This window comes from Ovis aries, chromosome 13 (genome assembly GCF_016772045.2).
Source record: "Ovis aries strain OAR_USU_Benz2616 breed Rambouillet chromosome 13, ARS-UI_Ramb_v3.0, whole genome shotgun sequence".
Lineage (NCBI taxonomy): Eukaryota > Metazoa > Chordata > Mammalia > Artiodactyla > Bovidae > Ovis > Ovis aries.
The window spans coordinates 12,013,035-12,040,005 of NC_056066.1; the positions used below are offsets into that span (position 1 = coordinate 12,013,035).

General features: G+C 48.1%; 1 protein-coding gene and 1 long non-coding RNA gene across 3 annotated transcripts in view; one reads left to right on the forward strand and one right to left on the reverse strand.

Moving 5' to 3' along the window:
- The first annotated feature begins 987 nt into the window (after window positions 1-987).
- On the forward strand, window positions 988-23,191 carry LOC114117549 (uncharacterized). Of its 2 annotated transcripts, XR_003591168.3 has the most exons (3): window positions 988-6,629; window positions 7,272-7,402; window positions 10,161-23,191. It is a non-coding gene; the product is annotated as an uncharacterized LOC114117549 (long non-coding RNA). The 2 variants fall into 2 exon arrangements; XR_009595900.1 differs by having other exon boundaries at window positions 7,272-23,191.
- ITIH5 (inter-alpha-trypsin inhibitor heavy chain 5) overlaps window positions 20,733-26,971 on the reverse strand; it is an 85,777-nt gene continuing 79,538 nt past the window's right edge. Inside the window, exon 14 of the mRNA XM_004014177.6 lies at window positions 20,733-25,589. Within this exon, the coding sequence (XP_004014226.3) occupies window positions 25,300-25,589 (290 nt within the window). The 3' untranslated portion in view covers window positions 20,733-25,299. The remainder of the gene's footprint in view (window positions 25,590-26,971) is intronic.

A 26,971-nucleotide genomic window follows, 5' to 3' on the forward strand; every position in this document is an offset into this window, starting at 1 on the left:
ACGGAATGATCACGCTACTTACCCAACAGCGGATCGTCCACAATCCAGCTCTTTCTGGCTTGGAATATACTGCGTTGCTTTTGTGCCATTTCACTGTCCCAGTTGCTTGTTTAATCGGGACAAGCATTTGTTTAATTCCACAATGTCTGTGTATTGCCTGAAGCACATGCCAGTTTGTGGCTGGGAAATTCGTCCTGGAAGCACATTAGGTTCACAGATGATGCAAGTTTATACCAATTATCTATTCATGGATAACATTTTTTTTTTTGCATCCTTTCGTTGACAATTAACAGCTATGTGATTGATTAAACAGTGAGAAACTGTTTATGCTAGTAGGCTAGACAACCATTTCACTCCTTCTATATTTTTAAAGCAAAGATTGAACTTCACTTTTGAGGATAACACCTGAGTGCTGAGACAGTTGCTCTCTTGGGAGAGACCCACATGGCGTGTCCTATGACCCTGTGCAAATAGTCTATGCGTGGGTAGCTGGTGGTGAGCACTCAAAAAGATCATATAGAAAGAACAGGATGAAAGTCTGACATAAGTTCTCCTTGTGTAAGGATAAAACTGTATATTATATTCAGATGCACGCTGAACTGAATCAAGTATTTTTTCTTTATGGCCCATGATTATCTCTATAGATATGGCCCTTGAGGTTGCAGTCATTCATCATCCAAAGGATATGGAGACTTAATTCCTCCCTAAAATAAGATTGATTCTGAATATGGCTGGTCCTCTGCCCTCCTATCTTAGACACACATCCTGCCGGCCACGGAGGCTGGCGTGGAGGATGCTGTCCATTCCGTTGCCATGACAGCAGGCAGTGTTTCCATAACACAGCCTTCCTGCTTTCTGGGCAAGCCGATTTGGACGATTTTCCCTGCATGATGCTAGTCAGGCTGGAAGGGGCTCAAGGGCCCTTGGGGATTGCTATGCTGAGTTTTGTGTGTGAAAGTTTAAGTCCTGCTCAAGCCAGGCTTGTACAGAAGCACAGGCTCAGGATCGAAAGGGGAAGATCATGGAGGAAGACACGGGGTTGAACGGAAGGTATTGAATGCATTGACTCTCTCCCTTCTTTCCTTTTCTTTGTGGGGAGGGCTGAGTGTCTCAGGTGCAGGGTTTGCGTGTCCAGGAGATCCAGGCAGCTGCAGAGAGCAGGGTGAGAAAAGAAGAAATGAGAAGCAGGCAGGGAGTTGATGGCCAGAGGGCAGGCAACGGCTAACTTCCGCAGCTCAAAGGTTTAGGCTTTTCTACAAAAGAACAAAAAGGATTTCAGGTACATAGTTTGTTCTTTAATTTTATTACCATTTCTATTTGCTTAATTGGAGGATAATTGCTTTACAGTGTCGTGTTAACGTCTGCTGTACAGCAACAGGAATCAGCTATCTGTATACATATATCCCCTGCGGCTTGAGCCTCCCCCCCACCCACCCCATCCCACCTCTCTGGGTCATCACAGGGCACCCAGCTGTCCCACTAGCTATCTATTTTACACAGGGAGGTATAAGGGAATGTAATCCAAACTCAAGTTTAAGGAGAGCTTTCTATTTCTTGGCAATGGCAAAACACCGCCATCTGGGGCTTGTCTATGTCACTGAAAAGAGGATTCCTCCTGTCGTAACTGGAGCATGGTGAGGCAGCTTGGAATTTGCATGTGGGCTCAGATCTTACTTAAATCACCAGTTTTATCGGAGTAGCAAGTCTCCAGGCAACAACACTCACTAAATGCGTTTGCTCAAAACCAGAAACAACATGGGCTTGGGCTGAGAGGGGTCCTCCTGCTGGTGACTCAGCAGACCAAGGGGCGTCTGTGAAGACAGGTCACCCTGCGGCCACTTCCACCGCGGCTGTCACTGGCTGCGCTTAGTCGCTCAGTCCTGTCCGACTCTTTGTGACCTCATGGACTGCAGGGCACCAGGCTCCTCTGTCCGTGGGATTCTCCAGGCCAGAATACTGGAGTGGGTTGCCATGCCCTCCTCCAGGGGATCTTCCCGACCCAGGGATCAAACCCAGGTCTCCCGCATTGCCTGTGGATTCTTTACCATCTGAGCCACCAGGGACAGGCACCCCCTTCTCAGGCTGTTTTTGAGGAGCCTCCATACTGTTTTCCGTAGAGGCTATACCATCCTGCATTCCCACTGTGTGTGAAGGTTCCAAATCCCCACACCCCTGCCAACACTTGCTTTTTGTGGTGGTGGTGGTGGTTTTGATAATAGCCATTCCAATAGGTGTGAGATAGTCTCTCACTGTGGTTCTGCTTAAGACACTTTGTTAATGTGGACCCTTTTCTAAAGTCTTTAGTGAATTTGCTGCCATACTGCTCCTGCTGTATGTTTCGGTGTTTTGGCTGTGAGGCACATGTGATCTTATAGGTCCCTGACCAGGGAACAAGCCTGCACCTCCTGCATCGGAAGGCACAGTCTTAACCGTGGGACTGCCAGGAAGTCCCTTGCTTTGCAGCCACGTATGATGGACATATTTTTGTTCTTTTGACATGGTGGCTTATTCCCGTGGCTTCACGATATGTTTTGATAACCTGCAAATCCAGTTCAGAAGAAATAGATTGTAAACATTCCCATTTTTCACAAGTTTTTGAGATAAAACTCAGTATCTTGATACCAAAAGGGCCAAGTCAGTAACTATTATCAGCAGTAAATATTCTCCTACTTGCCTGAAAGTCTGAGCCCCCTGTCACACCACTGCTCACTTCAGGGTCTTCGATGCTGAGATCCCACAAATAAAGAGTTTTGCGTTTCAGTCGCCATGTCGCCTTTTATTAATTGAGGAAGGTTTATAAAGCTTAAAGGAAATCAACTCTGAATATTCACTGGAAGGCCTGATGCTGAAGCTGAAGCTCCAATACTTTGACCATCTGATGAGAAGAGCCAGCCCTTTGGAAAAGACCCTGATGCTGGGAATAGCTGAAGGCAAGAGGAGAAGGGGGCGACAGAAAATGAGATGGTTGGATGGCATCACCGACTCAATGGACACGAGTTTGAGCAAGCTCTGGGAGATGGTGAAGGACAGGAAAGCCTGGTGTCCATGGGGTTGCAAAGAGCCAGTCTTGACTTAGCAACTGAACAACAAGAATAAAGCTTAGCAGAGTGCTGTTGGTAATTCATAAAGTCCATCCACTCGTTGCACTAAAGACTTTATTTGTGCAAAATAAGTCTTCCTTCCTTGGTTTAGCACGATCTCAATTGCTTTTTAAGGATTGTTGGTGAAACTGGAGAGAAAGTTCCAGTGCCAGATTCCATTTCACTTAAGCAAAGAAAATCAGATTAAAATAATGAATGACACTCCAGGAACTGTGAGGCTTCCTGGGGCAGTGAGTGACTGTCCACAGGGCCTTAGCCTGAGACCCCCTCTGTGACATAAATAGGGATGCATTTCATCGCAGCTAAGCGTCAGGAAATATGCTTTTAATTATCACTTAAGATGTAACCTGTCAGAGGTCTTAGTATCACTTGTTTTTAATGAGAATTGATTTTCAGATTGCATTACCCCGAAAGCCAAGGATAATGGAAACCCCTGGTTCTTTCCTGAGACCTTTAGTCACCACATGTTCCTCCGTCGATCTCGCTGGCATCGCCAGCCCCTAGACATCTGATCTGCCCACATGGGGCCCTGGCAGAGGGGCCAGCTTGTTAGCCTTAAAGTGATTCTGATGAATGAGATTCTACAAAGCTGAGCCTGGCTCACGCGTTTTGCTGCAAAATGAGCGAGCCCCAGGGAAAACTAAAGAGGGGTTGAATTTTTCACTGTGGTCCACAGGCTGGCCTCATGGATACAAGATGCTGGGCAGAAATCATGTATTGATGGGGAAACCATTCATCTGAGTGAGGCCTACCTCTGCGTAGACCTTCCCACTGGTATCCTAACCTTTTCTGAAATGGCTGAGCAATCCCTGAAAGGCACACCAGGAGCGGATGTGCAGAAAGGCAGCAAGAGGAAGGATGAGATACCTGGTTATCTGGTTTCCAAACTTAAGTCATGCTCATACCATATACCACCGTCCTGTTTTTCTTGCCATAAACTGGTACTGTCTTTACAATGATTTACTTAATATTTTCCCTTAAGTTGACTCAGAAAACTTTATGGACTTACTTTGCGAAGAACATCAATATTGAAAACAGATTAGTCTTCTGCGTTTGTCAACAGAACTTTTTCAGTTATAGAAGGATATTATTGCCTGCTGTTGGTTTTCCTTGTGATGGTTGCCTGTGATTTCTTTGTTAACATGGATATCTCAGAGGTGTTAATGGCAGAGTAATGTGATCTAGTTCCTTCTCTTTTTGATTGTCAGAATCAAAAAGATTGGAAGAGAATTGGATGGGGAATAACTTTCTCACCCTTCAACACTGCATTATTGCTTTATGTGTATAAGACCTAAAAGAATCGTGGCATGTGTCCATCTGGGAAATGATGGTAGAATGCATTCATGATTATGTGCAGATCAGATTGGAAGATGATGCGGAGGGAAACTGGAGGCAGGGGGAAAGAAAGGAGCCAAGAAAAAGCAAACGCATGCAGGCTCTGGCTTCTTTCCACTAGTAGAGAAACACAGTGATGGAAAGGAAAATGATCAGATTTAAAGTCAGTCTTACCCACAGTCCCTCTGTGTTCTTTCACGCAATCCATGTGTATTAATCACCTCCCGTGTACCAGTCACTGTGCCGTGTACTCCATGAGAACAAAACCCGATGTCATGCGGGACTCAGTTCCGCAGGAAACAGACGGGTGTGTGCAGAGCTGTGGCAGCTACTAGGAAGCCACCTGCCTCAGATTCTGGGGACCTGCAACAGCAATGGTGAGAAGGAGGTCCCTGGTGTGTCGCCCTGTTGTAGTATTCTAACATCGAGGACAACAGAAAGTAATCCCAGCCAAACCAGCGCATTTGGGAAAATAGAACGCAATGTCACGGCGGTTTGGGCCTCCTGACTTTCTGGGTCAGTGGGAAGGTATTGTTCCTGCTGCACTATGGTCTGCTGACTGTAGAAGGGGGAGCATCGGTGCTGGACACCAGGTGCCAGTGGCCATTACATTTCCAAAGCTCAGAAGCAGTGGTGGCTCAGGCATCTGCAGAGACGTGGATGGACTTAGACACTGTCATGCAGAATGAAGGAAGTCAGGAAGACAGAAACAAATTCGTATATCAATGCATACATATGGAAACTAAAAAAATGGTATAGATGAACCTATCTGCAAAGCAGAAATAGAGACACGGAGAGCAAACGAATGGACAACAACAGGGGAGGGTGGGACGAACTGGGAGACTGGGACTGACACATACTGGATGTCGTTCAGTCGCTCAGTCGTGTCCGACTCTTCGAGACCCCATGAACCGCAGCACGCCAGGCCTCCCTGTCCATCACCAACTCCCGGAGTCCACCCAAACTCATGTCCATTGACTCGGTGATGCCATCCAGCCATCTCATCCTCTGTCATCCCCTTCTCCTCCTGCCTTCAATCTTTCCCAGCATCAGGGTCTTGTCCAGTGAGTCAGCTCTTCGCATCAGGTGACCAAAGTATTAGAGCTTCAGCTTCAGCATCAGTCCTTCCAATGAACACCCAGGACTGATCTCCTTTAGGATGGACTGGTTGGATCTCCTTGCAGTCCAAGGGACTCTCAAGAGTCTTCTCCAGCACCACAGTTCAAAAGCATCAATTCTTCAGCCTTCAGTCTTTTGACAAAATGTGGTCCACTGGAGAAGGGATTGGCAAACCATTTCAGTATTCTTGCCTTGCGAATGCCTTAAACACTATGAAAAGGCAAAGGGATATGACGCTACAGACACTATGCAGAAAACAGATAACTAATGAGAACATGCGGTATAGTACAGGGAACTCTCCTCAACACTTTGTGGCGATCTCCATCGGAAGGACACCCAAAAGAGAGGGCAGATATAGGGAATATATGTACACATATATCAGTAGCTAATTCACTTCACTGAACAGCAGAAACTAACACAATATTGTAAAGCAACTGTACTCCAATTTAAAAAAGAAAAAGTCGAACTTGCTGCTGCTGCTGCTAAGTCGCTTCAGTCGTGTCTGACTCTGTGCGACCCCATAGACAGCAGCCCACCAGGCTCCCCCGTCCCTGGGATTCTCCAGGCAAGAACACTGGAGTGGGTTGCCATTGCCTTCTCCAATGCATGAAAGTGAAAAGTGAAAGTGAAGTCGCTCAGTCGTGTCTGACTCTTCGCAACCCCATGGACTGCAGCCCACCAGGCTCCCCCATCCCTGGGATTCTCCAGGCAAGAACACTGGAGTGGGTTGCCATTGCCTTCTCCAATGCATGAAAGTGAAAAGTGAAAGGGAAGTCACTCAGTCATGTCTGACTCTTCGTGACCCTATGGACTGCAGCCCACCAGGCTCCTCCATCCATGGGATTTTCCAGGCAAGAGTACTGGAGTAGGGTGCCATCGCCTTAGGACTCACCAAAAGTTTCGCTGAACAGCCTGCCCAGTGTGATTCCCGCGGATGTCCCCTGTGTGGGTATTAGTGGCTCCCGTTGGGCTCATCCTGTCCTTCAGGTGACTCTATCCGAGCGAGGCTTGCAGACCATGGTGTTTGAGCAGGTGGCCACCAGCCTGGTTCTACTCTTCCTGGGCTGGACCAAGGTAAGAATTCGGGGGACATTCCTGGCAGTCCTGTGGGGTGCTGTTCACAGGAGTGGCGAGGTCAGGGGCCAGGGTCAGGTTTTGGTCTGGCCGACTCTAGGCTCTTCAAGCACTGATGACAGTTATCCAACCTGCCTCTCACACCTGAGCCATTTCTCTGGTCCTCCAGGGGAACAGAACCTGGCCCTCTGCTTGCATCTTAAAGCAGCTTTGGCCAAACACTTACTGGGCAGAAAATAAACCTCAGCAGAGTCCCCTTGAGGCTGGGAGGATTTTACAGATTCATGACTTAGCTCTGTGATCTCCACTGCCTTGAAAAATTGAGAGTTGATTTCAATCAACTGTCCCCACAGTATCCCTCCTCCCTTTGCCCTATATAATTGTGTTTACGTGCTCACTCATGTTCGACTCTTTGTGACCCCGTGAACTGTAGCCTGCCGGGCTCCCTTGTCCATGGGGATTCTCCAGGCAAGAACACTGGAGTGGGTTGCCATGCCCTCCTCCAGGGGATCTTCCCAACCCAGGAATCAAACCGGGGTCTCCTGCATACCAGGCTGACTCTTTACCATCTGAGCTACCAGGGAAGCCCGTATAATTGTCAACCATATGCTAATAACGGTTTTCCTTTATGTTTCCTAATAGTGAGGAGAAGCACAAGTGGGTCCCCAGTGTTCAGCAGCTGCCCAAGCTAAGTTCACAGCTCTGCGGGAAAAGCCAGGTCAGCTTGATGGCTCTTGACCAAGGCTTGCTTAGAGTCCTGACCACTTCATAAGGTACATTCCGCCCCCAGGTGACTCAGTGCTACAGTCCAATGCAAGAGACGAAAAAGATGTGGGTTTGATCCCTGGGTTGGGAAGATCCCTGGAGTAGGAAATGGCAACCCACTCCAATATTCTTGCCTGGGAAGTTCCATGGACAAAGGAGACTGGCGGGCTACAGTCCATGGGGTTGTAAAGAGTCAGATATGACTGAGCATGTACGCATCCCTCTTAACAAACAGGGTCAAACCTTAATAGTGTTGCCAGCTTGAAGAACTCTTAAAACATTAATTGCTGCACTAGTGGTCTCCATCCAAGATTAAGGAAATCTAGTGGACCCTGTGTCTAAGACCTGCCTAAAGGTTTTCTAGTTTTGGTGCACAAGACAGGAACCCAAGCTTCCTCATTCTTTCCTGAAGACTTTCTTCCCATGGTTAGTTGCCTAGAATGTTGTCTGGTTACCTTTTCCATGAATGGCATGGATCTAGGAATGTAGAGACTAAGTAATAACGAAACGCAATGGACTGAATTGTGTCTGCACAGATTTCCAATGCTGAAGCCCTCGCCTCCAGCCTTTGAAGTAAAGAAGGATTTAATGTCATGAGGCTGGAGACTTGATTTAATTGGATTAACGCCCTAGAGAGCTCTCTCTCGCTCTCTCTCCTTCATTTGAAGACACAGCAAGGAGGCGGCAGTCTGCAAGCCAGGAAGTGGGTGTTCCCTAGGGTCCAAATCGGCCAGCATCTCCATCTGGGAGTCCCAGCCTCCAGAACTGAGAGAAATAAGTGCCTGCTGGTTAAGCCTCTTAGTCTGCTGTAGTTTGTAATGATGGCCAGAGCTGACAAAGACACCATACAACAAAATCAGGAAGTCTCAGGGCTGCATATGAGAAATAAGCAGGGGTTTCATGGAGGCATTACAACTATAAGAACAGAGGCTTCCCTGGTGGCTCAGGGGTAAAGAATCCCACTCCAATATTCTTACCTGGGAAATCTCATGGACAGGGGAGCCTGGCAGGCTACAGTCCATGGGGGTCTCAAAAGAATCAGACACGACTCAGCGACTAAATCACCACCACCATAAGAACAAAACCGAGATCGGGGCTCAGTGTCGTTGCTTACACGATAGAAAGGGTGAGGTCAGGGGCAAGTTCAGCACGGGTGGCAGGGGTCCTATCCATTCCACTCTTGTCAATTACAGCGTCAGACGGGATTGGTTTCAGCCGCCGATTAGGAGACAAAGGGTCAGCTCAGGCCTGTTACCGCAGTCTTGTGCTCTCCCGCTGGCAGGAGCCGCCTCTTGAACAATGTGTGGGGATACAGTGTCTGCCCTACAATTCAGGGCGGGAGTGCACTATTCATGCGCATCCTTAGAGAGGCACCTTCGAACTCTCTGCCATACAGTCCAGGACACTGCCCACTTTTCACTCCCAGCAGAGCAGAAAGACAGAGACATGATGAGATTTCCCGCACACCCTGCCAAACCCGAGAGTCTCACGGCAACCAGGCAGGCTCATGGCATCAGAAGCCAAGTAAACCACTTAGGAGAGAGCTGGCCACTCCTTACGTGTGTGTTAGTCGCTCAGTCGTGCCCAACTCTTTGCGACCCCATGAACTGTAGCCCACCAGGCTCCTCTGTCCATGGGATTCTCCAGGCAAGAATACTGGAGTGGATTGCCATTCCCTTCACCAGAGGATCTTCCCGACCTAGAGACTGAACTCTGGTCTCCTGAATTGCAGGCAGATTTTTTACCATTTGAGCTACAGAGAAGTCCTAACCATCCTAAGGCCACTTCTTGGGTAAACCCAAGTCTTTGTTGTCTTATTTAGAAAAACTAGTTCAGAACCGGTATTCTAACTTTGTTGTCATTGTTCAGTCGCTAAGTTGTGTCTGACTCTTTGCAACCCCATGAACTGCGGCATGCCAGGCTCCCATGTCCTTCCCTGTCTCCCAGAGTTTGCTCAGATTCATGTTTATTGAGTCAGTGATGATATTCTAACCGTCTCATCCTCTGTCGTCCCCTTGTCCTCCCACCCTCAATATTTCCCAGAATCAGGGTCTTTTCCGATGAGTTGGGGCTTTGCATCAGGTGGCCAAAATATTGGAACTTCAGCATCATAATTTCAAGGGGGGTTGCTTTGTAGAAAAATCCAGGTGCTTGGCTATTTATTGGATATGTAACCATCCTTTTTGAATATTTAGTACATGCCACCTACAGCCCCAGATTCTCTCTGTGCATCAGCTCCTTGACTCTTCCTAACCACTGGGAGGCAGTCACTAAGATCTCCATTTTACACAGGAGGAAACTTTAGAGGATCTTTGTGGATCTTCCTGAGGCCATGTGGTCAGTTACAGCCCTGAAGGATCAGGTCTTTTGGTGCTCGCTGATTGCTCTTCTCAAATTGTCACCTCGTCTTTCTTGAGGGTCAGAGAGACATTCATAGGAGAGGGACAGGATCCCTCCCACACTTTGTCACAACCAAAAAAATGCAATAATACAGGACTATGGAGACCCAATCCTTTTTCTCAATTCTGGCTAAAGAGCCCAAATCTTACTTTAGAGAATACACTTTCTGTTTTTTACTGGCATGGAGTACCTAAACTGTCAGAAGAGGTGTTTCATTCCTTCTAGATAAACTCCTGGGGAAAAATCTCTTTTGAAAGCATTTTCCCCTTAAAGGACCCCAAAAAGATTTTTAGAATCAAAAAGAAATGGATCCTTTGTGGTCTTATTTTCCAAGGTGTTCTCTCTCTCTTTTTTTTTTTTTAACAGTGAATGTGTATTATTTTGCAATCAGATAATAGCTGTGCCTTGTTTGTGATTGAAAATGGAGGACTTCCAGCCCGAAGGCCAACGGGAGCACAGAGGGGCATTTTGCACCATGTCCTCTCAAATCTCTCTCCCATCCCACTCCGCCTCTTGGAGAACTTGTTTTATGGAGTGTTCCTTTCAACGCTCTTCCAGTGAGGAGGTTAATGCAATGTCTCCCGAAGAACAAAGCACTTTTACACGCATTATCTATTGCCAGCTACCCACAAGCGAAGCAAAGTCCTTCTCGACAGTTGGCAGCTTTAATAAAAGACTAGAAAGCTGAATATATTTGCATTTATTTTAGTTTGTTTATAAGCCATATCATGCAGCATGTAGGATCTTAGTTCCTTGACTAGGAATCGAACTTGTGCCCTCTGCATTGGAAGCTCAGATCTTAACCACTGGACCACCAGGGATGTCCCTTGCAATAATTTCAGAAGTAATTTTGGAGTGTTCTAGTACTCATCTCACAAACCCACCTCAACCTAGTACCTTCCTCTTTCTCTGAAAAAAAAAAATGATGTAAAATTGTTGAAGCAATGGTATGAACAGTGGTCCATTTTGATTACTTTGAATTACAATAAATTCTGGTCATTTTAAAAAGGTTTCTGTCTTTAGGATTTATCTTCTTGCCGTGAGAGAGGCCAGTAGGTGTCCTGGGTGTGTAGATGGGAAAAGGAGGTGATGGACACAGCGCCGGCCTTGCATCAACACAGTCCATCCTGTGATCAGTCACATGATCCCTGGAGTGTGTCAACCTGAGCATGTCTTCAGATAAGAAATTAAATATCTGTGTGTATATATTGAATTTATATATATGCTGTATGGCTAATGTATAAACACTTTTGTGACATGAAGAAACATGGGAGCAGATATAAAGGATACATGTGGTGAATAGCAGGAGGAGAAGAGGAGACAGAAGAAGGAAGGAAGAAAGGCGGGAAGAGAGAGGGATCAGTTAACCCTATCCCACCCTACAGAGAAGCTAGGCATTGATTTTGATAATTAAAACTAACATATTTTGGCCTCTGTATTCCATTTGTGCTTTTTCTCTTTGCTTCCTTCTTCTCAAGAATCTTTTCGTTGGTACCCAACTCTCTTGTTGGTACCCAAGGCCCCGTCCTGAGGGACCTGGGCTACCCTTTCACCTGCAGGTATTCGCCAGTGATTGGCCGAGCTAAACCCCGAGTCACAGATATCTAGGAGCCTGTGAGCCCCCGGGCCTCACCCCGTCCCCAGCCGGCTGTGCCGCTGACCGGGATCCAGTGCGTCCTGGCGCCCGTGGGACTTCCCACAGTTGTGGCCTGGCCTTGATGCCCAGCCGGCCTCCCCTCTTCACTTTGGAGCCCCACAGGGTTTTGTTCTTCAGGTTGGAAAGTAACCCACTCAAGGCAGTTTTTTTTTTTTTTTTTTAATTGTGGTAAAGTACAGAGAACATAACATTTACCATTAATTTATATATTATCCTTTTAAAGTAGTTAGAGTCTCTCAGCCAACGTTACTGAAAAGTTTTACATCTGTGTCTACAAATGTTTTGTCTATAGTTCTCTCATTGGGCAATTTGTCAGGTTTTTCTATCAATGTTGCGCTCACGTTTTTTTTTTTTAATTGCAGCAAAAACCACACAGCACTTTGGGTGACGATATATTGGTGAGGAGTCAGCGGTTGTAACAAGTGTCCCGCGCTGGTGGGGGCGCTGATTGTGGGGGAGGCGATGGTACAGGCGGTAGCAAGTCTGTGGGGAATCCCTGAACCTTCTCTCCACTTGGCTGTGAACCTAAAATTGCTCTAAGCCTAGCCTATTAAAAAACACACGACATGCAATTGGCCACCTTAATCACCCTTAAGTGCGTAGTTCCGCAGCGTTGAATGCATGTACATTGTTGTGGTGCCTATCTCCAGGGCTTTCTGTACGCATTAGGACACTCTGGACGATTAAACAGCAGTCTCCTTCCCCTCTTCCCCTTTCCCAGACCCTGGTAACCACCAAGCTACTTTCTCTTCGTATGATTTTATTTTCATATAGGTGGACTCTATAGTATTTGTCTTCTGGCTGTTTTATTTCACTTGGCCTAGGTGGCTCAGAGGTTAAAGCATCTGCCTCCAATTCGGGAGACCTGGGTTCGATCCCTGGGTTGGGAAGATCCCCTGGAGAAGGAAATGGTAACCCACTCCAGTATTCTTGCCTGGAGAATCCCATGGACAGAGGAGCCTGGCGGGCTACAGTTCATGGGGTCACAAAGAGTCGGACATGACTGAGCCACTTCACTTTCACTTTCACTAAGGCCCTCAAGGTTCATCCGAGTTGCAGCCAGTGTTGGGATGTCCTTTTCAAAGGCTGAATCTTATTCTAGGAAATGGGCGGGCCACATTTTGCTCATCCATTTATCCATCAATGAACACTCGGGTGGCTTCCAGCTCTGGCTAATTGTAAATAATGCTTTAGAGTACTAATATCTCTTCAAGTCTCTGTTTTGATCACTTTTTAGCACAAATTTTACTTTTCAGCAAATTTCAATATGATACAATGTTATCAACTATAGTCACCATTTTACACATTGGATCCCCAGACTTTATTCATCTTATAGCTGAAAATTTGTACCTTTACCAAACTTTCCCAATTCTCTGCCTCCGGCCCCCAGCCACCCCTGTCCCTGGCAACCACTTTTCTACTTTCTGTTTCTATGAAAGCTTTTTTTTTTCAATTCCACATGTAAATGATCCCATGCAGTATTTGTCTTTCTTTGCCTGGCTCATTTCACTTAGCTCTCCAGGTTTGACCATGTTGTTGTTGCAAATACAAGATTTCCTTCTTGTTCAGGACAGAAGAATAATACTGTGTGTGTGTGTGTGTGTGTGTGTGTGAGAGAGAGAGAGAGAGAGAGACAGAGAGAGAAAGTACCATATTTTCTTTATCCACTCACCTCTACAAACCCAGAAGTGGGATCTCTGGATAACTTGGTAGTTCTTCTACGTTTGCCCATTTTTAAATGTATAATTCAGTGGTATTAGGTACAGTCACCTTGTTGCGCATAGATACTGAAGATTTGGGGATCAAGCACACAAGTACCGGTTTTACCCAGCAGGGAGGCCGCCCCATCTCCAGGCTTAGAAAGAGAACCCTGGGGTGTTTCTTAGGCGGGCTTCTCACTGGCCTCCCTTCCAGCCTCTAGTCACCCACTGTGGTTCCAGTGCAGCCCTTCTGGACTCTGGCCCTCTGCTCTCCCTCCGTCTTCACTGAGCCCCTGCTGGGAGCCCAGCGGGGTCCCTCCTGGCCATGCACTCTCCCCCCACTCCCATCCGCCCCGCAGACCCCATTTGTCATCAGGCCAAAGCTGAGCAGCCTGGCCTGAGCACAGTCAGCCTCTCGCTGCCCCTCTGGAAATCCAGAAGGCCCCTCCCTGGACCCCCAGCAGCCCACCTCGCCCACCCCTCCCCGCCCTCTGCTCTCCGTGTGATGCTGAAGTTTCCGGGCCAGGCGGGGAGCAGGCGGGGGTGGGGAAAGTGCCCGGGGTTTATCAGGGTTCATCTGACTGTCTCACAGCAGGCGCCGCGCTGCCAGCATCCGCGCGACTTGGGTTTCAACCGTTTGCTCCACTGGACACCTCGCCGCCCCCTCGCCTCCGCGCATAATAAGCCTCATTCTTTCCACAGCAGCGGCCCCCGGGACCTCCCGCGCGGGGACCCCGGCTCTGCGGGACCTGCTCACGGCTCTTCTCGCCTTTCTGCAGTCCGTTCATCGGAAACCTGAGCCGTCGGGCCGAGGGGAGCCCAGCCTGGCTCCTGCCGGGGGGTGAGAACGCCGCCGGGCCTCCCAGACTCTGTGGCCAAGGGCGGGTCGGCGGGTCTCAGCTTCCACCGTGACCCCAGAAGCAAGAAAGAACAGGCTCCCCTCTCTTGACCTTGCAGAGAGGGCTTGGGAACCTTTAGTCTAAATGTGAAAGTCCCACGGAGAAAAGGGGTTGCAGAGCTGGTGGGAAAACACAACAATTCTAAGTATTTTTCTTTGTTTTTGTTTTTTTTTCCCTTTGATATGTTTATTTATTCAATTTATTTTTAGTCAGTTATGACATTGTAATGGACCCTTGGACAGCAAGGGGATCAAACCAGTCCGTCCTAAAGGAAATCAACCCTGAATATTCACTGGAAGGACTGATGCTGAAGCTGAAGCTCCAATAGTTGGGCCACCTGATGCGAAGATCCAGCTCATTGGAAAAGGCCCTGATGCTGGGAAAGATTGAAGGCAAGAGGAGAAGGGGGCAACAGAGGATGAGATGGTTGGATGGCATCAGTGACTCAGTGGACATGAGTCTGAGCAAACTCTGGGAGGTAGTGAAGGACAGGGAAGCTTGGCGTGCTGCAGTTCATGGGGTGGCAAGGAGTCGGGGATGACTTAGCGGCTGAACAACTTAACATTGTAGGGGAAAGAGAGTACAACAAAAGGGTCTGCTAGTACAATCTGACATTCAAAATCCTTGATATCCATTACTTATCAGTCGCTTCAGTGCCCCCAGCAGCAGGGCTTTGTCATCCTGGCGCATCTTGGCTCAGTATCAGCTCCGACTAATAAACAGTAACTGCTGTTAACCAGAACAGTGAAAGAGTTTTCATAATATAAAAACTGGATTTTGTGATTCAAAACTTGTATTATTTCCTTTGAGCATCAGTAGTTATATTTGGTACTTTTTTTTTCTCTAGAATTAGGCACTGCTCCCTCAAAGGGACCGGCAGTTGGGAGCAGACCAGGGTAGGGTAGGGAGGGTCATTTAAGGACCTGTCCTGGATGAATCAGGGTGAAATCAGAGCACCAGGCACTCAGGCTTGACTGGAGTTTAACACTTGAACATGACTGCAAGTGGTCTTCTGCTTTGAAGAGCTTTAGTAAAACGTTAACCTAGAAGTGCGCTTTTTTTTTTTTTTGGAGAGGGGGAGGGAAACAGATTTCATATTTTAGCTTTCCTATTTGATCACGTGCTCAGAAGTGCCCTTGACTCCAAAGATGTTAAACATGAAGATGCTGGTTTTTAATTGCATGTATGTTAGATAGCTTTCTATGTGAATATACATGACATAATACATTGCTCATTTTATTAAAACAGCTATAAACTGAGGTATTAATTAATATGCCCTTGGTGGCTGTTTTCTTTTTTTAGGTCTTTGCCCCCCCCACCCCGATGTGGACCATTTTAAAAGTCTTTATTGAATTTCTTACAATATTGCTTGTTTCATGTTTTGGTGTTTTGGCCTCGAGGCATGTGGGATCTTAGCTTCCTGATCAGGGATTGAACCCTTACCCCCTGCACTGAAAGGCAAAATCTCAAGCCACTGGAAGTCCTCTGATGGTCGTCGTCGTCTGCTGCTGCTGCTGCTGCTGCTGCTGCTGTTGCTGCTGCCACTAAGTCGCTTCAGTCGTGTCTGACTCTGTGTGACCCCAGAGACGGCAGCCCAGCAGGCTCTCCCATCCCTGGGATTCTCCAGGCAAGAACACTGGAGTGGCTTGCCATTTCCTTCTCCAGTGCATGAAAGTGAAAAGTGAAAGTGAAGTCGCTTAGTCGTGTCCGACTCTTCGTCTAGTAGTATCTAAAGAAAAGATAGCCATTTCTTAGTATCTTTGTGTTTATTGTTATTAGAAAGCGGTAACATCCTGTACATGCAACTTTGAATTTCTGTGAATACATGAAATAAATTCATAAAAGTAAAATGAAAGAAAAATCCAGCTGTTGTGACCTGTCAAGATGTCTTTGGTTCTCTAATGAGTGGCAAGTCGCAGCCATGCTTCTCCAGCCTTTCCCCACTGACTCGTCCTCTGGACTGTAGGACGGAGGTGCCTGGAGCAGAAACAGCTGTGGGTGGCGATGGGCACGGGCAAGCAGATCAGGCAGTGGTGATAGGACCTAAACGCCCTCATGGGTCTCAGGCCGTGGGGTGGGGTGGGTGGGGGCAGGCAAAGGGCAGGGAAGCAAGAGGGGGCGGGGTGGAAAGAGAAGCCAGCGCTTGCCAGCAGGACCTGGGGAGAGCCGCATCCAATTGTGCATGGCCCACGTGATCCGCCCGATGAAGGATGTGCACGTGAGGCTGGGCAGGGACCCTGGAGACTTCCTTCCCAGGTCTTTGACCTCCGGGCCAGGGGGATACTCCAGCAGAGCAGCTCCCACAGTCCGCTTCTCCAGCCCCCAGACCCTGATCTGAGTCTGTGTCGGCTCTTTGGTTTCTTCCTCTGCCTGTCAGCCTCCCTTAGCGCCTCCGTGGGCACGCTGCTGAGTGTCTGACAGAGAAAAGGGAGGCTCCGTGCTTCCACCGCCTCAGCCTGCATCTCTCTCGGCCAGGTGCGGCCAGAGGCTCGATAATCAAGTCAAGGGCCGCATTGTCTGCGCCTCTCCCAAGGAAGACGAGTGACATTTAACAGCCACCGGATGTACACTTGAGTCCTGTCTCCATTTCTGTGAATTTAAGCGCCTGGGGGGTGGGGTGGGATCCCCTTCTCCAGAGGGCTCTCCCTGCCCCAACTCCCCAGCGGTGTGTCTATGTCCTTCCCACAGAGGGCAGTTTGTTTCAGGGAGCTACTTGACTGTGAGATGTTTTCTAAGATGTCGTTTCTAAAAAACAGAGAGAAAGATGAACTTGGAGCAACCCTGTATCTCCAGCCCATAGAATTCCTGGCCCACTTCAAGCCCAGACTGGGGGCAAAAAGCAGTCCAACATTCCATGAAAGGGACACCGGCTTTTAGAGAGAAAGAGCAATCTCGAAACCAGTGCATTCAGAGACGTGTAAAACAACCCCCCTTCCCCAGCCTTACTTCTTGCCCTGTGATGCTCAGCTGATACACACAGGTGGGATCCTGCCCCTGTGGTCCAGCATCCTGGCTGTCTGTGGAAGCTGCTCCTGATTGGTCCAGAGCATCTCAGGATCATGAGAAGAGCAGAGTTCCTGCATCCAGGCTAAGCCCAGATATTAGCTCTGTGATGAGGGCTGGTCAGGCCATCTCCCTGAAATTTTAGTTCCTTTACACAATTTACTTCCTTGCCTTTATAATGTTTTCATTATGAATGTTATTGTATATAATACTCCTAGATGTTTCCCCCTTCTTTCCTCACCTGTTCTGTACAACCCAGATCAAATACCAGCACCTCTTCTACCCAGGGATCTTCTTTTTAAAACCCCTTCCCACCCACGTTTTTTCCCTGAATCTTTTAAGGTGTTTGTAACTAATTACACACAAAGTTATCTCTAGGGCAGGCTAGGGAAGGCCCTCTATCCCCTCCATATGGTTAGCGCCCACTTCCATGAGTCCAGTGAATGAATAAGTAAATGGACTTGCTTTGAAGCATTTTCTCTTCTGGGAAATTTGCAGGAATAATTTAAAGTGTTATTGTCTTTCAATAATATACACAATTTTATCCTATATTTTCATCACAAGGTCTTAAAGTCTTATTCAGTTTTCCAGGCCAGGCCAATGACGAGATCAAAAGGATAAATAGTTACTTCCAATTTAGGAAGAACTTAGGAGAACATTTAGTTTCTAGGATATTCCTAGAATCCAGCCTTTTTCAAAAGTAAATACACTTCAGGTTGGAGCTAAGCCTTCAGACATACTGTTTCTGCTTTCCCCTGGGAAGTTTGTTTCTTTATAGCATTCCATAACAGGTAGACGGGTTGTGTTATCTTCAGGAGGAAGGATCCTAGCGCCTGAGAAGACTTTGGGCAGGAAATGTCCCAGATGGAGCAGTGTGTGTCTACCATACAGACATTTATCCACACTCAAGTTATCTGCAATGCTGTATTTTCTACATCGCCCCATACATTTCAAACAAAGTGTATTCATTTCAAAAAACCACACACATTTAGGATGCATTTCGTACTTGCGCTACAATGAAGTGACTTAATTGATGCATTGATAAACTTAGGACCTGCGATTTTCATTTTTTTATAAGTAGACATTCCCAGCGAGCAATCAGGACATGGAGTCTTCACTTACACAAACACAGCTGTTGTTTTGAAAAAATAATATGATTAACAGAGAATTTTCAGAAAGAACTCTGTGTCAATAAAAATAAATGTTGAATTGGTCTAGGAAATGTACCAAACACACAAACACACACACGCACACACACACACACACATGCACACACATAGACATTTCCACCTTTATTTGCAACAATCAAAATTTTAAAATATTGTGCCAAAACTTCTTCCTTTCCTCCCAAATCTCAAATCTCTCTAATATATATACAGACACTTTGAATATGGCTTCCCTGATGGCCCAGTTGATAAAGAATCTGCCTGCAATGCAGGAGATGTGGGTTCGATCCCTGGGTTGGGAAGCTCCCTTGGAGGAGGAAATGGCAACCCACTCCAGTATTCTTGCCTGGGAAATCCCATGGACAGAGGGGCCTGGTGGGCTACAGTCCATCAGGTTGAAAACAGTCAGATACGACTTAGTGACTCAACGACCAACCACTTTGAACATGGAAAGTTTGTTTTTACTCCTGAGTTTGAGCTGATGCCAGAATAACAGAAGGGAAGTGTTCTCAAGTCCACGCTGAGTCAGATGCTGAGACCAAGAAGTGAGACTGTGGAGGGGGGAGCGGAGACTATAAAGGACCAGTATGGGGACTTGCCTGGTGGTCCTGGGGTTAGGACTCCGCACGTCTACTGCAGGGCCACCAGTCAGGGAAAGCCACATGGCTTGGCCAAAAAAGAAGAAAAAAAAATTTTAAAGGACCAGTACAACCTTGGGGAACATCCACAGGTTGTAGGAGGAAAGACAAGTAGCAAAGGAGACTAGGAAGAAATTCTAATCAGCTGAGAGAAACAATGGGATCCAACATTTTTAAAAAGAGGACGAGGTCGGCATGGTCACGTGGTGGAGGCTGGAGACACCCATCACAGGAACTGGACATCAGAAGCTAAGACAAGGTGTAATGAATGTGGTGAAGACAGAAGCTAAATTTGATGACTTAAGCAACAGGCTAGAAGGTGAAAAAACGGGGGTTCAGGACTTCCTGGTGGTCCAGTGGTTAAGACCTCGTCTTCCAGCACAAGGGGGTGCAGGTCGGATCCCTGGTCGGAGGGCTAAGATCCCACACGCCCCGTGGCCGAAAAACCAAAACACAAAACAGAATATTGTAACAAATTAAATAAAGACTTTAAAAATGATCCCTGTAAAAAAAGAAATCTTAATAAAAGAGGGTTCAAACACCGACCACTAACACAAGCTTGACAGTGAAATAAAAGACCAGCAGGAAGCCCCGTGGAGCCTGGCCAGCGATGAGCACTGGAGGAGACTTCTGGAAGGGTATCTAGAAAGACAAGGAATCAATGAGACAAGTGCGTGGAGAGCGAGAAGAATGGAGCCCAGAAGAAGGAGATGGAGACGGAGACGTGATGAGACACAGTAATAACGGAGGCAGCTCCCGCGCCAGTGTCTTCGGTGTAAAAGGAGGCGAATTTCTGTGGAGAGCTGTGGAGTGAGGTAGTCTAGAAAGTTGAAGCAGAACACAGGTGCCATGGAGGCCGATACACTTCAAGGAAAACAGATTAAGTTTTGCTAAAGGCCAGCAGGAACCCGGCTGGTTGAAGGGACCTACGGCAGAACTCTGTGATTTCCCGGTGCATCCATACCTGGGGTCACAAGTGAAGGATGCAGGGCTGGAGACAGACCCAGCCAGGGCGCAGGGAGAGAGGAGTCTGCAGGCCCGCCCAGCATCAACCACCGTGGGGTCTCAGTGACCCCCGAATCTACAGGGCACCGGTCAAAACTGACTGAAACTGAACGGAGCACGAAGATGACTTCAAGTCATAAGCTGTCCCCAGCTGCTTAACATTACAGAAAAGATATTTCCTGTGGGAGCCTCTGAATATACACTTCTTCCTTGCAGCTAAATACACTCCATCTTTGGAATGTTTTCCCCACCTCCTTCCTCCCTTCACAGCTAGGCCTCTGCAGAGTTCTCTGGTAGGATTTCCATGCCATCAGAAAATAAAGATCATGGGATCTGAGCACATTACCTTGTTCAGCCCCTTCATTAGAGGCAAAGCCGAAGCCAAAGCCGGGAGAGGCTGATTTCATCCCCTTGGGATACGGAGTTGGCCTGTTTTCTTTTAGCACAGCCTCCCAGCGATGTCTCATTCCTTCTGTAGGTCTGCTCTGGTTCTGGTTCAGAATCCAACCTCGAAGCAGGATCTGGCAGGACCGCAGGAACTGGAGGTAGAAATGCCAGAACCACCATCGACAAATGCCCTGAGCCAGTGGAAGAAGTCCTGAGCAAGGTGATGGGCAGTTTGGGCAGGCGAATGACCCAAGAAGAAGGCGATAGAAGGGTTGGGATGCCCTCACCCCTGGAAGGTAAGGGACTGGCGCTTAAGGCACTTCTCTATGAATCTGACTGCTTTATAAAAGGTCAGAGATGGCTGATGTATATTGGCTGTTCCATATAGCAATTTGCCGTTTCCACATGATTCTTCCAGTGTCAAGTCACTTGCTCGATGTACATATATTTCTATGGAATTCAGAAATGCTACAAACAGTGTAGTTAGAATCAACACGTTTTATTCTCTCTCGTCATTTCCCCTCAAAACAAATACACCAGGGTGTTGTTTGTTTTCAGATGTTATGCTTTTACAAATTTTTTGTGGAGGGAAAATGCTTCTTGAAGGTGAACTAGCTCGTGCCCTACTTGTTATTTTAAACTGAACAGAATAAATATTTAAAGTCACAATTCTAAGTGTTTGCTGAGCTGTGTTATTCTTTTTTTTGCTGTTTACTTTAGTTGGATCATGCATGAATGGTTCCAAGAGTCCTGTGGATTTAGTAATAACATTGTTTGTATACATTCGGGGTAGCTTGAAGGGAAGAAAAGGAATTCGCATCTTAAAAGAGTCAGCGGCTCAGTCAGCTCAGGTTGCTCTATCAAGAATACCATAGGGGCTTCCCTAGTGGTGGAAGATCCACCTGCGATGCAGATGACACAGGTCCGATCCCTGATCTGGGGAGATCCCACATGCCTCGGAGCAACTAAGCCTGTGCACCACAACTTCTGAGCCTGGGCTCTAGAGCTCTCAAGCTGCAGCTTCTGAAGCCCACACACCCCAGACCCTGTGCTCTGCAACAAGGGAAACCACCACGGCGAGAAGCCTGCACACCACTGTGAAGGGAGAACCCGCTTGCCACAACTAGAGAAAGCCTGCTCGCAGCAATGAGGAACATGCATAGCCAAAACAAACAAATACATCTTTAAAAAAAAATGCCATAGACAATGTGGCTTCTACAACTGATGTTTATTTCTCCCAATTTTGGAGGCTGGGAAATCCAAGATTAAGGTGCCAGCTGACTTGGTGTCTGATGAGAGCCCAATTCTCGATTTTAGAAGGTGTTCCTTCTAGTGCTCACAGGGTGGAGAATAGAAAAATCATCTCATGTCTCTTCTTAGAAGGGCACTAATCCCATCACAAAGGGCTTCCCTGGTGGCTCTGGTGAAAAATCTGTCTGCAATGCAGGAGACTCAGGTTCGATCCCTTGGTGAGGAAGATCCCCTGGAGAAGGAAATGGCAACCCACTCCAGTATCCTTGGCTGCAGAATCCCATGGACAGGGGGAGCCTGGTGGGCTACAGTCTATGGGATCACAAGAGTCGGGCTCGACTGAGTGACTAAACCACCAACCACCAATTGCATCACAAGGGCCCCATCCTCACACTCTCATCCCTTCCCCAGGGTCCCACCTCCTAGCGCCATCACCTTAGGGGTTTGATTTAGGCTTCAGCACATGAATTTGGAGGTCACAGCATTCAGCACAGCCAAGATATAAATGTAAAGAAAATGAAACCTGTCCCTAGTCCACCTGAGGGGACACATGATTCAACTAAAGATCTAATGTTTCATCTGATAGAAACAGAGGTGATATCTCTCCCTTTCCAGAGACCAGCACCACGCTCCCCAGGGTGATGGAGGTTCAGGAAGGGTTGTCCTCCCAACACATATGCCCTGCATCCTAAACTAGTAAACCAGCGAAAAGGCAAACAGAAGATAAAGCATCTAGTATGAGGACAGAACTTCAGTCCATTTTATTCAGGGAATGTGAAACTACATCTGGAGACCCTTAAAGAGAACACATGGAGATGCCTCTCTGTTTTAGACGAGGGAGGGGATTAGGAACCCAGGGGTGGAGACTTTCTAGAGCCCAGCCTAGCAACAGTTAGGACTTGTCGACATTAGTGATGTCGTAACTTGAGGTGTAAACCCTCATTATCGCAACGGACTTCTCAAGCTCATTGAACTGCTCATTGAGTATCCCTGACCCCACCTTATTTTTAAATACTCAAGGAAAATAAATGATTGTCCAGATGACGACATTGTGTCAAAGCTAATGAATGGATTCTGGAGACTCAGCCCGGCCCTGCTCTAGGTCTCATACGATGTAGGGGAAATCGTCCACCTGCCCCTGCCTCCATGTACCCCCCAGAACAGAATCCCTCCTTGCCACTGCATTTACAGTAAGTCCTCTACATACAGACCTTCAAGATGTGAGCTTGTGTGCTTTCAAAGATTTATATGTGCTTCTGTATGCCAGCTGTACTACTGTGCTTTTCAAGGTACTATACTACAAGATTAAACATGTCTCATTTCTTAAAAAATTATTTTTAAAATTAATTTTATTGGAGTATAGTTGCTTTATTTTTTGTTTTTTTTTAATGCATTATTTGCATGAAAAGCATTATAAATCTATTACAGTACAGTCCCATACAGCCGACTGTGTTAGTTGGGTACCTGGGCTAACTTTGTTGGAGTCACCTGGGCTGCTGAACAAACTGGACTTACAAATGCGCTCTCAGAATGGAACTCGTTTGTATACAGGGGACTTAACGTTTATTTGAAAAGATCTTGCTCTTCACCACACACGTGACCAACAGAAAATATAACAATTTTTCAATCAAGTTTAAAAAAAAAAACCTGAAGTATGACTTTGGTGTGAAGTTTGGGGCCCACAAATCTCATAGTCTCTGGCTGAAACAGAAAATGTCCTGGTACATACTTTTGCAAAAAAAAAAAAAAAAAAAAAAGATATACAATGGAAGAGAAGGAGAAAGAAAAGTGGGATGTGTCTTAAGTAAAAACGTTAAAATGAAAGTTCAACCTCATACTTTTACAAAATGGATTTTTTTTCCCCCCTTGAATAGGAGAGTAAGGGAAGTAGCTAGTCCTGTAGGAATAGCTTCTCGTCTTGTCTGCAGCTGGGGCCACGCCTGGAACACACAGCCTGGAACACAACCCCACGGCCACAGGGTCGTCTGCCCAGCTGGGGCCGAGGTCTACGGAACAGGAAGGACCCTGCAGAGCCTGCCCAGGCCCCTGCTGGCCTGCCTACCGCTCCTCCTCTCCCTCTGAAATATGGACTCAGCTGTCAGCAGCCTGGACTGGTGCGCTCACACCACGGGCACAATAGGCATCTGAGTTGAGTCAAAAATAACATAGCTGCCAGCTCTGGTCTGTTGGGTTCCCAGAGTGGAGAGGCACGGAGACTCAGACAGAACCGACCACCGCCCCCAGCCCCCAGCCCCCGGCTCAGTCCCGGCACTACCTTCACCTCCTGCAGTCGCCTGGTCCACAGAAACACCAGCAGGTCAATTTGCTGCTCACATACGGGAGGGCCAAGATGATAAGCAATTTTCTTAACTCTGATTTCTCTCCTAGTGCTCCGGCTTCCACATGGCATGGAAGTTCTAGAGTCACTCCGTCCTGGACGGGACCTCCATGAAACCAGCACAAAAGCCTTTATTCTATTCAGTCTGCCCTTAAAATATTCCATTTCTCTGACCCAAGTCTTTCCTCCCCCACTGTTGGCTGTTCGGGCCCTCTGTGTCCATGTGCGCTCCGACTGCTGTGAGGGTCAGACTTACAGGATGACCTCTGTGGTCCAGAGAAGACCAAGCGGAGCACAAGCTGGGGGCAAGAAAAGAGGTCCCGAGGCCACTGCCCGCCCCCCATCGCCTTGATGACGCAGCAGGCTTCACAGCTCCCGCAAGAAGGAGGGTGACGTCACTGACTTCTGATATCACCCCCGACCCCTGACTGTAACCTGTCCTGACGGAATCAGATCTGTCCCCAGCCTCTCGCTCATACTGACTTCCGGCCTCTGGGTCTGGGATGTGGGCCCCATTGTCCATGCTTTCTGCTGAGAGTTTGATCCCTGTAGGTCGGCTCTGTGCTGATCCAATCCCTCCCCATCACAGTTCTGCAAGAGCCTGCCTCAGCACCTCCTGGGGACCTCGAGTGAACCAGGCTGGAAGCAGAACCAGGCTGGAAGAGCCAAATGGAAGATTCATCGTACAGCTGGACGGCACTCCAGCTCCGAGACAGGCCAGTGAAATACTCCCACGTGGGCCGCCCTGTGTATTATCAGCTTTCCGGAGTAAACAGAATCTCACCAGCGAAAGACAAGGGGTTTACAGAGCCTGTTAGAAGAATGTTGGTATCTGGAATGCAGCGTTTCTATTTTGAATTGATTTTTTTTTTAAAGTGAAAACAAATTTTCAAGGGCGAGACATCACGGCAGAAGAAAATCCTCCGCTAAAGCCAGGCCGAGTGGTTTACAGTGATCCAGTCTGCATGCTGTGTGCAATACCAGGGGGTGAGGGTGGGGGGCTGAGGCCAGGGAAAGGCTCCCCTGAGGCAGAGGTTGGCCGCATGTCTGGAGGACACAGCCAGGCTAGGAAGAGAGATCCCTAAGCATTAGTATGAGGCGCAGAGCAGAGTGCCTGAACTTGGCCATTTCCACAAAGAAAACAGACCCGACCTTCCTTCATCAGTCACCTTAGGGTCGGCGGTGAGATGGACAGGCCAGCTGGGACAAGACAGAGACTTGTTTTTAGCTGTGACTGGCCCCTTGGTGCCACCATCTTTTGCTGCTGGAGATGAGGGAGGGGGAGGAGAGGGGGAAAAATCCCCTCCTCCCTTCAAGGTCCTGATCCCACTCTCTTTTCAAGCAGATGGCAGACCTCCCCACCACTAGGGCTGAGGTCAGGGCGGTGGCTACCAGACTGAACCAGCCAAGAACCAGACCACGCGGTCCCCTGCCACGCACTCTTGCATGCGGCTGCTGCTGTCAGAGTCCCCGGGAGGGGCCCGGGCCGAAGGCGGTCTCGGAGTCAAAAGGATGGGCCGCCAGGTAGCCCTGGTACTCCCCGTCGAGCAGGCCGGCAGCGTTGTTCCGGGCAAACCAGCAGTCCACCTGCTCCTCCCCATTGTAGATCCTCCTCTGCTTCCAGACCACCGGGACCTGGCGACCTTTAACCTCAAGGACGGCCTCAGACCTCTCTCCTGCCTCGGGAACCGGAGGATGCGTAGGGCGCTTGCTGAGCCCTATGAGTCTGGCCTCCTGGTTCAGGAATTGACCTGAGAGGGCACAAAAGACATCAGGTCTAGGTCAAGTGCAAGCAATGCAGTTGAACAACGTCTAACTTCGATTCGGGTGCTGGTGACCAACATATGCCCAGGTGGGACCCACAGGAAGGGGAGTATGACATCATTGTCAAGGTGATGCCTGCGATCCTGGGCTGGACCCCCCCAGAGGCACCTGTATCAGTGTCTGGAGGGGTGTAGGGAGGGGAGACCTACAGCCTCCACTTCTGGAAGCCAACACAGGAAAGATGCCCTGCCTGCAAACAGAGATTCCCCAGGGGGTATCCCTGGTGGTCCAGCAGCTAAGACTCCGAGCTCCCAATGCAGGGAGCCTGGGTTCCATCCCTGGTCAGGGAACTAGATCCCAAATGCTGCCATTAAGACCTGGTGCAGCTAAGTAAATATTTAAATAAACTAAACCAGGCGCTTCCCTGGTGGCTCAGTGGTAAGGAATCTGCCTGCCAATGCAGGAGACATTGGTTTAATCCTGGATCCAGGAAGATCCCGCATACCTCAGACCAAGTGAGCCCGTGCTCCACAACTACTGAGCCTGTGCTCTAAAGCCTGGGAGCCACATCTCCTGCAGCCCACTCACCCTGCCGCCTGCGCTTGGCCACAAGGGAGACCATTGCGATCAGAAGCCTGAGCAACTAAAGAGTAGCCCAAGCAGCAACAAAGACCCAATGCAGCCAAAAATGAACATTAAAAAATTACAAAATAAAAACACAGATACCCAGTCTCCTACTGAGGCAGGAGGATGAGATGGGGGTGGATAAATAGAGGAGGGTCCAGTCTTCCCCGCCCTCCTCCCGCCCAGGGACCTCGTCCGTGCATGCACTTAGCAGGTGTGGGAAGCAGTGTCAGAATTCTCCAGGTCAAGCCAGGACATCACAAAGGCCGAAGGACCCGAGCTCTGCGTCCACGAGAGGAGCTCGCACTTGTCAGGCAGGCTGCACTGAGACTTCCAGTGCGAGGGCCAGGAAATCCTGCTTTCTAAACCCAGCCCTGGCAGTGGCTCCCTCCTTACTTGTGGTCAAAGGGCCCACATGCAATGGCACTCGGAGGGAAGCTAGGCAGAGGGGGCCCACTGGGTGCTGAGCTGTGGGCTGCCCTGTGTTTGCATGGTCTCCCTGAGAGTAAAGAACCAGAGAGGGATGAAGAGAAGGATGCCCCACTTCTTTGCTCCCTCTCCCTGAAGGTGAGTGAAAATTAGTAAAGTTCATTCCTACTCGAGAAAGTAGTCATGAAGCAAGAAATACACTTTTCACACTAATTTGAAAAGATACATGCACCCCAAAGTTCACAGCAGTACCATTTGCAACTGCCAAGATAGAGAAGCGACTTGAGTATCCATCACCTGATGAATGGATAAAGAA